Raw genomic sequence first — 15308 nt, forward strand, 5'->3', positions numbered from 1 at the left:
AAGTTATAATGATAAAATTGCTAATCATTGATTAAAATTGCTAAACATATCCAGATAAATTGTTAAACATATCCATATGTCAGCACACACACACAAAAAAAGAAAAATCATTTCTTGATTATGGAGAATTCAACAAACATCAAGCTGCAGAGATACATGTACACTGTACAGTAGAAGCTGGTGTCATAGAGATGGAATTGTGTCTGTGTGTGTGTTTGTTATATGTGCACACGTATATAAACAAGGTCACTAATTCACTAATGTGTCTGGAAGCAAATCATAGCTCTTCACCTCCTTTCTGTAGTTTAAAAAGCAGGGGTCAAATCCTTCTGGCTTTACCTAGTATTTTCAGGTATAAACTCCCATTGACTTCAGTAGGAATTTAGTCTGAATTAGAAGCACGGGATTTGACTCCAAATGAATATGAAGAATCTGGACGGTAAAACATTATATAAAATGTATTAATCTGTCTATTTTAAAAATAATTCCTCTGTTTTTAATATTTTGTATCAGTGTTTTAAAAAGACATTAAAAAAACCAGCCAAAAATAAAACACACAATAAATTTTCAAGCCTACAAAGGTACTATGGATGCTCTGAGTCCTCATTAACATACAAAGCTGCTGGTCACTCTCAAGTCTGCTCAGAGATGTTAAACACAACCTGAACTAATTTATGACAATATATAGATGATGAACTATTTCCTAGTAGGCATGGAACAGCATTTAACTTTAAAGTGTGAATTTTATTCTGGAGTGGTGGGTATTGCGGCTAGTTAGAAAGATTTATATTTAAAATTGATTAATTAATTAATTAGATTAATATTTAATTAATTATAATTAAGCGTTCTTCTTTATAGCCCTTCTACTCCCTTCCTTTAATATTTTGATGAACTCAAGTGTTAGAGAAAAGATCTTGATACAAAAATCCAACCAAGAAGAGCAGAGAGATTATAGAGGGAAATTTCTTTGTAAAAAACCAATATATTACTTCAGTAATTAATATTAATGAGTAACATTGTGAACTAGAATTCAGATTTTGGTTATATAATTTTAAAGTTTTGATGGTATTAATTTGCTTCTTAAAGGGAATATATTCACATCAAGAGGAAATGAGGGGATGTTTTTAATTACTACTGTTTTTCTGTCTGTTGTAGTGGGTTTTGTTGGTTGGCTGGTTTTTAATTCAGTTGCAATTACAAAATGGCTAGAGCTAATTCTTACATTCAGTTACCAAAAGGTATTCTGCATGTAGGATACCATTTGGAATACCTATTGCATAAGGAACCACATTTTCAAAAGTGGACCCTATAGTTGTAAATCTAAATTTGTGTGTAAAATGTTGCTGCTTATGTTTTTGTGTGCCATAATATAAGGATTTGCCTGTCCAAGCTCCATTTTACATACTGAAGTACCTTGTACAGGTCAATCAGTGTTTTTGTGCACACACTGTAGTGATAAGTTTGAGGCCACTTTGGAAATTTAGCCTGAATCATTCCAAGAGCTTGATAATTTTCTCCAGATCAAGAGCACAGGTATCTCACATCAGGTATATTTGGTTAGGGGATACGGAAAAGGAGAGTGCTGCCACCATAGAATTATCTACAGAGCTGATGAGAGTAGGGGACAGAGGGAACAATTGTACTGGGCCCTGAGCTCAGGGGAGCCCCCAAAGCCTCTGTAACATCTGTGTAAATAAAGTGAAATTGGAGAGGGGCGGGACCCAAGCGAAAATGATATACTGGGGCCCCAAATTTCTGTCAAGGGGTCAGCTCGCTGCTACTATGTGGAATCCCCTCTCTGGATGCTCCATGGACATGGAATTCCCATAGGAGTTTTTCCATGCTGGAGGGGAGGGATAGGAGCTCTTGTTTGTGGCATTCTTCTCTCCATAGACAGTGGATATCCCAGAAAGTATCTCACTTATATTAATGCTATCAACGCAACTTTAATTCAGGCTCTGTACCTCTCCTGAGTGGAATGTTTTGCACAGGTACTAATGTAGATAGCTACCGGGGTAAAAGGAGCCAGAAAAGCAGCCTGGAGGGTCTGTCCCCTCAGGACTAGGCTAGACTTCTCTGAATACTGTGGGTCTCAGTGGAGTTGGGAGACAGCACCTCCTCTCATCCTTTGAGGATCCTGAATTCTCTTCCCGTTGGGAGAGTTTTAAGGAAACTCTGTTAGATTTCCCAAATGCAGTGTCCTGACTCTTCTAATGCCTTCTCCTTGGTATTTCTGTGGGTGGGTACAGTTTTGTTCCAAATTAGTAAAGTGACTAATTTGTTTTTAAAGCTATTTTATAATTGCACAGGATCTGTCCAAGGTTAACGTTATTATTCCATCATGCCCTTCTCAATGGGTCTTATGGGATGAAACTGCCTACTATGCTAGTACTTACTGTGTAAAAATGCTACTGTGAAATGATAGATTATTTTTATAGACAATGGGGTAAAATTTTAGCTGGAATAAAAATACTAGAAAATGAGCATTTACACACTTTTTACAAGTAGTGAGCCTGCCAAATCTCTCTCTAATTGTTCCGGAGGTTTGGAATGAAGAAATATCATTAAAGATGAACAATATGAGTTCTACTGCAATTTCTGTGGTAATCCCCAGACTTGTTTTCTTTATGTCATGAAAGTTTTAGAAACATAAACAGTACTGAATTGCCACTGGTACTGAATAATATGGCTTTTATTGTTGCCTGGGCTCTTCAATATATTCAAGAAAATAATTTAATTCATTTTATTAAACAGAAGGTTACTAAAGAAGACCATGATCAAGTCAGTTAAAATTTCTCACTATCCTTAATTTATTAGTAAATTCAATATATTTTATTTAAGCAGAATCATATATACTGTATATTAACTTTTCCAGGCAATCTTTACTCAGCACCGAAAGGCCAGATGTATGGGAATTGTAAAAAATCAGGCTATGCATAAAAACTGTTCAAGTGCATAAAGCAGCCCCATCTGGAAGACATCTAACAGAAATGAAGTTGTACAAAACCATTCCATTGATAATAAAGCTAATTTTTATGGGTCTGACAAGTATGTAATTATGTTCAGTGGTGCTTTTCAGATTTTATCACAGTCAATAAACCGCAGTGGTAATTTCATTCCCATTTGACATATTTACATGGAAACATTTGATTGGAGGAATTAGTAACCCTGAAAGCCTTGATAGATATGTTTTAATGATCTGTGACCTCCGCAGTCCCTCATCTGTTTATTGTTGCAACAGGCGAGAAGTCGTTCCTGTGTGACCTTTGTGGCTTTGCCGGCGGGACGCGTCATGCCCTCACTAAGCATCGGCGGCAGCACACAGGTCGGTAAAGTTGTTTTTACCCTTTGGTATATTCTCTATAGCAAGGGAGTATCATTCAGACTGGGGAATAAAGCAAGTCAAATAGCACATTACAGCACAAAATAATATATTGGTTCATTGTTTGCTTTCCCTTTTTCATTTTTGTAAAATCTCTACGCCCAGGCTGTATATCAAATGCTATGAGCTATGAGTTTGAGTAATCTTCATTTTAATTTTAAAGCAAGATAAAATTGTAAAGATCAGGTGTCTATTTTTTTTAATTAATGCTAAGTACAGTAACGACTTTTTTTTAAAGGCCCAAATAGATTACACGCTGCCTGAAGCTTTTGCAGGAATCTGCCTGAGGATCCCTGGGTCCTGTTCATTTAGATGAATCCATTATTTTGGACTGAGACATAGTTCAAAGCCAGTGTTGTTTCAGTTGCCCTTTTGCAGTTTTAAGATGGTTTGTAATTAATAGATGCAACTTAAAGAGGTACCACATGGCTTGCATGTAAAGCAGGATTTCTCTTTCAAACTGGTAAAGCTTTCATATCACCTGGTTATAAAAATTTAATATCAGATAAAATTAAATTGAGTCTCTGCTTCAGAAGACTTTAAAAAAAGTATAAGTTTTAAACATTTATTAAAACATTTTACCTTAATTGTGCTTTTTAGTAGTTCACTGTGTTTGATTATTTGAGTAGGTTTTGTTCAAACAGATGCAGAAGCATCACTGTTATATTTATATTAGTGACTCGCATGAGGATAATAAAATATCATCAAGAAGAATAGTGTGTCTTTAAGTCACTATTGTCGAATGTACACTGGACAGAAATTGCTAACAAATGCATGGTTCTAATGGTAGCATTGTGAATTTTCCATGGATTTTGTATTGTGGGGATTTTGTATTGTGGCACTGTGTAGAATAATCCAATTCAGGACGTTCGCCGTCTTAGAGCAGAATTTCCCTGATAGCACTTACTCTGCTTTCCTGGGGATCCTGAAGCCATATACTCACAGCCATGTCAGATTATTCAACCAAGTCTGGGTGGAGGGAAGTGCGATGTTCACACAAGGGTGGGGTTTTCAGAGATTGACTGCCAACATCATGAAGTAAATTTGTTATAAAGATAAATGTACAAGGCCACATTCTCTAGTCACAACTATTCATTTTCACTGAAGTCAACGAGGTTGTCATTTCTGGGAATTAACTTCTGTGGTAGCAAAAAATTTACATATGTGAGAGGTACTCCCTCATTCATTTCCCACTTACTACAGGATGTTTATATATTTAAAGTATTTAAGATGATGCATTTAGAAAATTTTACACTGTATTCTGTCAATGTGTCACTGTGTCAGTGTATCTAAATTTTAGCAGGAGCATAGTAACTGCTGTAGTTAAAGTCATGTGCTTCCATTCTAACTCCCAATTCTCAATTCCTGATAACTTTCTAAAATGTTCTCTGATTGGGCTGGAATTTACAAAGCCTGATCTCTTCTTGAACATTTATATTATATAATCATAAAAGCAGAAACAATTCAGGAATTTTAGAAGAGGAAAGCTGGGGAAAAAACTGCATTACCATCCTTAACTTTGCCTCTTGTGTGAATGCAGATACTATTTCTCAAATAATGCAAGATTAATAGCAACCATATTTTTGCAGCCTTTTCTATAGTTATGTAGTATCTTGCAGTATTGTGTAGTACTCTGCCTTTGTTGCACAGAGTTCATTAAATTCATTTATGTGAAATATGTAACAGCACTTCAGTAATAGAGCTAACATATAGACCACTTACAGACCAAGTATGCAGCTAAAGTTACCTTCATAGTTAGCTGCCTCATTTTCTTCATTATGCATTCTGCAAAATATGTAGTATCTGGGTGCTGATAAAATTATTGGTCAGAATAGAAGAGGTATTATATGAAGTTCCTAAGTTAATGAAGATATATCTGACCAGTATAATACTGAAAGTATTGTATATAAAAACTTACAGAAAATATTTTACAAATTCTACACATATTTATCCCGAGCTACAGAAAAAAGGTACGTCATTATATAGTGTTTTTAGAGAAGTAAAATATGATAAAAAAAATTAAAAACAGTGTGTCAGACCCTCAGAGGTAAATTTGTGTAGCTCTGTTGAAGTCACTGGACAAAGTTTAAGTCAATGGAGCTGCATCAGTTTAAGCCAGCTGAGGGTCTGGTCCTATAGACTATTGTATACACACAAGAGGAAGAGCTAGCATTGCACATGCAACATAAACTTTTTAATTTATTGAGTTTTGAGTACTTAACCATGCAACCATAACCTTCTCTTAAGTTATTTGTAATAGATTTATTACATAATGATGGCTAAACACATTAGCCAAACTTTCCTACCATAGATGCCTAAAGGTAGGCACCTGAATCTTTCTTTAGGGAACTGAATAAAAATATCCTGATTTTCAGACATCTTGACCATTAGCAGTTTTCAGTGATTTCAGGGAGAGTTTTAGGTACGCAACTTCGCCGAAAATCAGGCCATTTGTATTGTGTCCTAATATATATTTAGATGCCTAAAGTTAGGTTGAAAATATTGGCCATTATAAACAGGTTTGGTCCCAGTGAAACACTTTAACTGCAATTTATTTGCTGGATGGCATCTGCCCTCCTCATGCCACCCTGGTGGAGACTTCCTTGCTATGATCTCAGGCATTGGAGGTTATAGATTATGAAGCTTGCATCCAGCAGGCATAAGTTTATATTTTATGTCTTATAAATATTTTATTGGAGGCTCGTTATTACTTTGCTATTAACTTTATACTATACAGGACAGTATCTCACAGACAGAAGGATCTATCTTTTGGGCGTTTATCTGCCTCTGTGGCACAAGCAATCGGAGATGATTCTTTAGCAGAAAAATTATCTGTCTCTTCTATTTGTTTCAAAGAAAATGGCACAATATGCCTTTTGTTGGTGTTCTTTTACTTATGCAGATTCCACAATATTCTTGTCCATTGCACAGCTTTATCTCAGTGCTTAGCCACATGCACCACTCTTTATATCTATGTTTCCCTTGTGCATCCCTTTGACACCGTTTTCTCTGCACAGAGAATGCCCAAGAAAATTACAATACGTTTTGAAAGGGATTGGAATCAAAAATGGTCTAAATGGCTTAAATAATTCCCTGCTGTTATACAAACGGTCTCGGAGGGTGACACAAAACATCTCCCTATCCAAGATTTATTTTTATCACCTGTCAGAGACCCTTGATTCAAGGGCAAAGGAGCAAATCCTCACATGTAGTTGAGGTGTCTTGACCGCTTTAATAAGCTTCCCGTTCTCCCAGCCTCCAGGCATAAGGTGTCTTAGTATCCAGGAGGAATGTTCAGAATATCTGACAGATACCTGACACAGAGGAGGACTGGCTCTCGGACCTGAGAGTGCCTTACCACTTAGCCCTTCATTCTCTTGCTTCTGATGCTTCTTATTCTGTTCCTCCTCTTGGGAACAGAATTGGGCCGGACCGTGCACTTACACTGAGAAATACCAGGCTCTGTAAATAGTTCCATTTTCTTCATGGGAATTATTTGCAGAGGAAAGTACTACTCAACTTGAGTATAGGATTCTGGCCCTTTGTCACTCAGAGGGCAAAACATCTTCCTCAGAAGTCAGTTTGGCAAACAGAGGATGCTACCCATCACAGAATTGTTTATATTTTTAAAATGAGAACGAAAAGGGAATTAAAAAATGTGTTCATGTTAAACAGGAAACAAATATAATTAATCTCAAGAGGCGGTAAATGTATGCTTTCCACTTTCACTAGCATGGTGCATTGCCACACAGAACTGTTTGGCATAGGTATGCTCAGTTGCACAGTACCACGCATGTCAGTACTGAGAGAGGGGAAAAATTCAACCCAGAAATGGTATCATTGTCTTACTAAAGAAGTCTGCAATCTCTGATTTGTTGGTTGACATCTCTATTCTATGGTAAAAAAAAGTATCTAGTTAGTAAGTATACTGCTTCTCTGTACAGTATGCTCTTTGAATGTAAAATGGACTATGGCTTTCACTGACTTTGACTTAATAAGGGGATGTCATGAGTCTCTCTGGTGGTCCACCAAGAGCTTTTCCGGCAGTTCTACAGTGGATTAGCATACAAAGTTCTATAATGTGCTTCATCAGCTACATAAAGACTAATAGCCTCATTTTTTGGAAGTGATGAGCATCCCCACCTCTGGCTTAAGGCAATGAGAACTACAGGTGCTCATTACTTCTGAAGTTCAAGCCATAGTCTTTTCCATTGTAAAGAGACCTTATTAGAATGATGACTCTGTCCTTGTTGAACACTTATTGAACAAAGAAATACATTTTATGTGTTATCAGAAACTGGATCAAAAAGCCAAGTCAGTGTCTTTAAACAGCTTTTGCTGGCTGACACAAAGCAGGGCACTGATTTAATGTGGTAAATAGAGCCCACCTCACTGGGTTGCAGTAATGTTTATGAAGTAATGTCAATGAGTTGGAGGGGAGGTTTCCATCCCACCAATTGTCATGGATTCCCCCTGAGCCAATGCTGTTTACTCTCACTTTGTGCAATTGAGAGAATCTGTCCTCAAGGGAGACATGAAAGTTATATTACAACTTTTAGTGACAGCCTGCATATAAAATTAGTTTCCATTAGGGCTGTCAAACAATTAAAAATAAGTCACAATTAATCGCAAGATATAAAAAAAATAGTCATGATTAATTGCAGTTTTAATTACACGATTAAACAATAGAATACCAGTTTAAACTTCTTATAAATATTTTTGAATGTTTGTCTACATTTTCCAAATATATTGATTTCAATTACAACACAGAATATGAAGTGTACAGTGCTTACTTTGTATTATTATTTTTATTACAAATATTTGAACTGTAAAAAGATAAACAAAAGAAATAGTATTTTTCAGTTTACCTCATAAAAGTACTGTAGTGGAATCTATCATGAAAGTGCAACTTACAAATGTAGATTTTTAATTTTTTTTACATAACTAAAACAAAACAATATAAAACTTTAGAACTTACAAGTCAACTCATGAAGGGGCATACGAATATTTAGCGTATCTGGCATGTAAATACTTTGCAACAGCGGCTACAACAGTGCCATGTGAATGCCTGTTCTCACTTTCAGGTGACGTTGTAAAAAAGAAGCAGGCAGCTTTATCTCCCATAAATGTAAACAAACTTGTTTGTTTTAGGGATTGGCTGAACAAGAAATAGGACTGAGTGGACTATTTTTTTAATCTAGCTAATTTGTTTTGTGTTAATTGCATGCATTAACTGTGATTAATTGACATATGCTACTTTTGTAATTTCAGTAAAGTACACCACCGTAGTAGAGTAATTTGGGATGGTACCCTTATTGTTTATGGCAGCTCCTGAACTTATTGCAAAGCCTAAGCAGTTTGTGTTTTTGTTCAAATGTTTTCATGAATTTTTGAAGATGGTGACTTACACTTTTCACATAGATCACGGTTTGTATGATCAGTTCCATTCGCTCACTTCAATCTTGTACTTCTCAAGACATTTATAGGTCAATGTAATAAAGAAAGAAAATTTAATAATGTATGTATTTTTATCCAGTTGAGTGACTCACTTTGTGTTTCTATTTCTCATGTGAACTGCTCTTTGACTTTAATGTGCAGTTACATTACTTGGCATTGAATTAAATGTATAATGTATCCTCTTCCCACACCCAAGCTAAAAAAAAGTGGAATTCTCTGTAAGGTATAGCACAGTAAGTATTGTGCTGTTTCATTAAATGGTTATTTTTCATTTCCATTTAAGTCATTAGGAGAGTGTGAAACTTAATTACAGCAGACTTTCAGTGATAGATAAGGGTTGAAATCCAGGTGTCTTAAACTTTCTCATACTGTGGACCATATTTTACAAGAAGGATTGTCTCATGGCCTTTTTCCTCTCTCATTCATGAACACACAGACCATGCGTCCCCATCACAATCACAGTTTGCAGTCAAATAACAGCTCTGTAGCAATTACTGCAATTTCTCTTTTGGAAAAATGTGTTAGGAAAGTATGTATGAAATTTGTGGATGCCTTTTATACAATAAGGGGTGATTCTTGTTTTCTCAGTTCTTTGTATGTAACAGTGACCATCTACTAGTGGCAAATAGGCTGTCTCTGTTTCAAGCTGTTTTTGCAGGCCTTAAAAAAATTCTGGCGTCCTTTACTTCGAAAATGTTTTGCACTCCCTGCTTTGGAGCAGGCACTTGATATTTGGCAGGTGGCCTTTATGTTAGGGGATATTCCTGTCGCTGTCCCAATGAAAATCTGACCAAATTTGGCCAAGTTATAAACCTTAGAAAAAAATTGCCATTTGCACATGCTCAGTAGAGACTTCTTAGATTTTAGTAATGAAATTCCCCAAAGGTTCCATCCACACTGGGCATGCTCCAGCCTGGAGCTGAGCAGGGACTTTCTCTGCAATTGAAGGCCTGGGCTGCTGCAGGCTGGGCCAGGTACGGCTGGAACTGAGAGCAGGGAGCCCGTTTCCTCTGTGCTCTTAGTGACTCTCCACACCTCCACGCCCTACTGGGCCCAGGAGTAGGAAGGGAGAAGCTACTTGATATGAATTCAGAAAGGACAAGAGCTGGATGTGGCTAAGCAGGCAACCAAGGAGTAGGACTGGGACAAGGAGCCTTCTGGGGGAGATTGGGATTGCAGGCTGGTGGTGTGGGAAGAGGGAAACTGGGTCTGGGAGGTGGGGTAAGAGGGAGACTGCAGCTGGCTTGGAAGCAGTTTGGGTCTGAGTACCTGTGGGGTGGAGGGAAAGAGGTGAGAGAGGATGGGAGACATATCTGAAGAGGAATGTTGCTGTAGGAGGGGAATTGGAAGAAGCAGGGAATAGAGACTGGGATATGGAGCCAGTGGGAGAGGGGACTTTGATTGGATGGGAAGCCTGGGGTGGGAGGGAAATTGGAACTGGGAGCCCGTAGGGACAGGCAATGTCGGGGGAAGGGCAATTGAAGGTTGGGAGAAGGGGAAACACATTGGCTGGGACTGGCTGGGCAAAGCAGAGCGGGGTGAGGGGAGAAAGAGAGAGACTGGGAGTCTGGGTGGAAATTGGGACCAGGACAGTGAGTCTGGGTGGAGAGACTAAAGCTGTCTGGGCAAGAGACTGCCTGGTGGAAAGTGAAACTGACAAAAGCTTTCCAGGAGAGCTGGTGGGGCTGAGTGCCATGACTCTGCCTCAGTAGCTTCCAGCCTACTCCCCCAGGTGCAGGGCCGGAGATACTGGGCATCCCTACTCTCTGTCACTGTGACCCCAGAGGTGGGGATGCTGAGCACCTTGGCTCTCTGACTCTGCAGCCAGGCTGGAAGTCTCTTGTCTTTTTCACTTGCTGCCTGAAATTGACCAGCACCTTCTGGCCAGGCAGCCAGGAGGCTGAAAAACTCTATTTTGATTCTCCCAAAACAATGTTTTCTCCAAAACCCCTGTCCTGCTAAAGAAAATTTTATTTTTTGCCATTTTATCCTGTTTTGTGACAAAAAAACAATTCAAAAAAGCAAAATTTTTCACAAGAAGGGATTTACGTTTTCCATCCTGCTCTAGCTCCAGGTGTATTATGAAAGAGGCAGAGGATTACACAAAGAGAAGGAACGGTTTCATTATTAAGACAGTCAAATGCTACCCTGGAGAATTGGATTCTATCTCTCACAGTGCCCCAGAGTTCCTGTGTGATACTGGGCAAGTCTCTTAAACCCAGCTTTCAGAGATGCTTACTAATTGCGTATTCCTCATTTTATAGGTGTTCAGTTTGAGACCCTGATTAGCAGAAGTCACAGCTGCAGCTGAAGTCAGTGAGAATTAAATTGCTGTATAATGCTAAGTACTCTGAAAAAATCAGGTCTTAGTTGTCTCAACTTGGGCACCCAAAATGAATGGAAACTTTTGACTTTGATCTGTCTGTGCCTCAGTTCCCCATCCAAATGGAATTAAAACCCCCAACCCCTTGTTTCACAGAGGTTTTGTGAAGATAATTGATATTTGTGAAGCATGCACTATAATGATGAGCACCACAGAAAAGCCCATGAGGAAATTAATCAATCTGTCTTCAGAGTTTGCATAGTGTGCAGTAAATAACGTCTCGGGGCCCACATTGAACAACCAGAATAAAACAAAATATTGAATACCTGCTCATTAAGAGAGCACTGCTGTTCTGTACAGTATATGAGGCAGAGGTCCTATGGAAATAATGGCCTGTGATCATGTAATTAAAGACTTATCATAATGCATGCACATTAATTCTGCAACATTAATGCAATGTTAATTCTGGCAGTTCCTAACTTTTGAATGCTTGACCATTCCACCTTAATAATGTTATTTTAAAATAGTGAATTTGTGTGTTTTTTATTCTTTGTTTTCAGAAGGAATCCTTAAAAATGTAGAAAACAATGTGAACTGATCCCTAGACTTGAAAATTTATCACTGATTTTTCCTAACTATGGCTGCAGGTCCTTCAATGTTAGAGTGCATCCCAAATTGGTTTGCAGCTGTGGTGTGCAGAGCTGCTTAGGCTGCTGCTGATAACTGGACTAAGGCTGCCTCAAGATCTCTTCAAGTCAGCTGCTAGCGATCTTAGCAGCCAGTGTGACCTCTGACCACTAAGAGAAACTGGGTAGCATGAGTGGCAGAGTGGTCTTGTGGGTGAAGCAAAGGATAGAAAACTACAGAATCCCATGCTCTGGCACTGACTCCAATGATTGAGTGACTTAACTTTTCTTCGTTAGTCCAGCTATAAAACGAGGCTGATGATTTTTGCTATTCTTTTCCTTGTCTCCTCTGGTTTCCCATCCCTACTTATCTCTCTTTTTCATGATGGAAGCTGCATTGATGAGTCCAATAAAGCAGCACTATACTGACTCCCTTGTTAGTAGTGCACTTTCAGGAAGGAGGAAGAAGGGCTTCACATCTGAGCCCAGTGCGATATTTCCTCCTCCCTGGCAGGGAAGCAGGCTGCTCTACTGCCACATGAGGAAGCAGCCAGCAAGTAAGGTAGATAACTTGTAATGAGAGTTACTGCAGGAGTATTTTGTAATTAAGAAGAGGCTCGTTATATTTGAAACTGCAGATTGTATTTGCTCTTCTGCTGCATGTGAACTGAAAATGTGGCTCAGGGAGTTTTCTATCAGTTAAAATTATTAATGCTTGTATTTTCTTGTCCTCTTTCAGGAGAGAAACCATTCAGATGTGATGAGTGTAATTTCGCTTCCACAACACAGTCACATCTGACACGACATAAGCGTGTCCATACTGGTGAAAAACCCTACAGATGTCCCTGGTGTGACTACAGGTAACAAGTCATTAATAATAAAGTGATGAAAGAAGTTAAGGGTGATCTGATGAAGTTCATTTGAAGTCACCAGTGAAAATATATTGCCATTAAAATTCCATCAGTGCAGCAGTAATTGCATATTAAATTAGGAGGTAACTTAAAAATTAGTCTCATAGTATTCAGATATTACTTTAAAAAAAGAAATACAAATGAAAACTTTTTAGTGCTAACACTGTAATGCTAATATCGAGTGTTGGTTTCACAGCTGCTCTGGTGTCTATTAGAATTCTCCCTGGTGAGACTACTTATCTGCATTGCCTTTTCAAATCAACTCTGCTTTTGAAAATTTTCTCGGTTGAGTTGCAGCCATTCCACCAAGAAAGAAAAGCTGTCCCAAAAGGCTTAGCAGCCTGAGCACCCATCAAATACATATTTAAAATGGAAGCAACTTGAGTTAGTTAAAGTTTCTACTACCGTTTTTCCTTCTTCTTGCCAGACTAGTTGATCAGACAAGGTTGGAAGAAGAGCATCCTGAGTGGCAAAGTCCCATAAGATACTGCCATAAAAGGCATCCTGTTTTGTCAATATCATGGCTGCATTGTTAAGCACACAAAAGTCAGGAAAAAAGAGAAATTAAGGTTATCTGTGCAAGCTTAACTCAGCCGCATAAGACTTATATACATTACAATGCAGTTCTTAATTAAATCGTCATATGCTATTTTACAAATGCAGTGTAATATATGCTTTCTCTTTGACTGCGTTTTTGACATCTTTTTGCATTGTGTACTATTCTGTGTATGCTATACAAAGAGTGCACGAAAATCATTCACATGCAGCTTACGAGAATTAACTTTCAAAGTTATTCAAAGAAATGAATAATATATTTGGGAAAGAGTATGTGATCATGTCATTAAAGGTTATCTCAGTGCATATACATAAGGGGAAAGTTAAACTTGTGAGTGCAATTCCGCAGCATTTCTTGACTTGTGAGTTCTAAGCATACAACCATCAAGTTCTTTTAACCTAACTTTTTTTAATGGTATTTCCTAGTGTTTAAAAAAGAAAAAATATAATAAAAGTTAGATACTTCCAGAGTGCCTTGTCCCATGCAGCATGAGGTAGATACTAGGAAGCTCCTGTACTGCACGCATTAGGAGCTATACAGTTTCTGCCTTACAAGTGCAAACTGAGGGCACCATTGAAGTAAATGGGAGTCTTTCCAATGACTTCAATGAGCTTTGGATCAGGCAGCAAAGGCAGGGCTTTGTATTGGGCTCTACATCACTGAATGCTTATCTTCAAAGAGGCACATGGAAGGTGAGGACTTAAAAGGATTGCAGTGAGTATGGCAAGATGAGCAATGAATGAGGTAAAGGCTCCTGGGGAATGCTGTCCCATTCACAATGCACCTTAAAAGGGGCCTCATCTTGCAAACCTTCACTCTCATGAGCAGTCCCTACTCAAAGGAGTAGTCCCATTGGCCTCAACTAGGAAATAAAAGAAAAGTTTTGGTGATCTAATGAGATTCATTTGAAATCACCAGTGAATGGGAGTGCTACTCATTGCTCATGTACGAGTTTGCGGGATTGGGCCCTGAGTGCACAGTGCACGAATGGACAGCTCCTCTAGAGCTTTACCTTTTTCACTGCTCATGACACAAAATGCATATCTTACATATTGATTGCAGTGTTGTAGCTGTGTTGGTCCCAGACAAGGTGAGTGACGTAACATCTTTTATTGGATCAACTTCTGTCAGTGAAAGAGTCACGTTTTCGAGCTACACAGACCTCTATTTCAGGTTTGGGAAAGGTACCACAGTGTCCTAAATATTGTGTCAGATAAGATGTGCAGTGAATGAGGCTAAACTGCTGGCCAGGGACAATTTTCCAAATACTCTAGAGATCCCAGGACACAGAAGGTTTTTTTCAGTATTCTAGTGTGTTTGTGGTTATTTTCTTAGAGAAGAGACAGAGCAAAGAAAATAGCCTAAAATTCATCAGAGTGCATAGAAAACCCTCTGGCAGCCCCCACTTTCTCATTTATTTGGAAATAATTGTCCCATTACAATAGTATTTCAGATCTCCTCTGTCACGGCTCCTTTCTGGGCCAAGGTGACTGACTCTTTGTCCACATGGAGGGTGGACTCTTAAGGTACCAACTCATGTTTCTTGGGTCCAGCAGGAGATTCCTTATGAGCGCTGGCAGTGATGTGCCACAAGTACTCCTGTTCTTTTTGCGGATACAGACTAACACGGCTGCTACTCTGACACCTGAAATTAGAGCTGTTGCTGCTGCAGTTGAGAGGCAGAGAGGCACCCTGCAAAGCTGCTGAGGAGCCAGGAGTGGGACTGCTGTGCCTAGAGTTCAGCATCTCTATATCTGCCTGCCAGCTTCCACAGTCCTGGGATAATAGCCAAGGCTGTTGGCAGCTATGTTTTCTCCACTCCATCTTCCTCTCTTTCCTTTCCTTCCTTTTTTTTTTCTCTTTTCTCAAAGTGGCTAACATATTGCCCTCCTCTTAGTTCTCTCACTCCTGTGCTGGGACTCAACATGTGGTGCTCTTCACACTGATTCAGTTGTAAGCCAACACCTCAGCATGTGTTATTGTAGGTGCCACCTTTTGGAAGAACATGAAATTAAGGCTGTAACTATTTGTAGGCATTAGAGAACTTTTTGCA

The 15308-nt window shown here is 38.7% G+C and overlaps 1 protein-coding gene across 1 annotated transcript in view; it reads left to right on the plus strand.

Moving 5' to 3' along the window:
• Window positions 1-15308, plus strand: part of ZNF407 (zinc finger protein 407) — a 441119-nt gene that overhangs the window by 263867 nt on the left and 161944 nt on the right. Inside the window, exons 6-7 of the mRNA XM_074944727.1 lie at window positions 3242-3325; window positions 12528-12648. Of these exons, the coding sequence (XP_074800828.1) occupies window positions 3242-3325; window positions 12528-12648 (205 nt within the window). The remainder of the gene's footprint in view (window positions 1-3241; window positions 3326-12527; window positions 12649-15308) is intronic.

The sequence above is a fragment of the Natator depressus genome, chromosome 2 (assembly GCF_965152275.1).
Source record: "Natator depressus isolate rNatDep1 chromosome 2, rNatDep2.hap1, whole genome shotgun sequence".
Taxonomy (NCBI): domain Eukaryota; kingdom Metazoa; phylum Chordata; order Testudines; family Cheloniidae; genus Natator; species Natator depressus.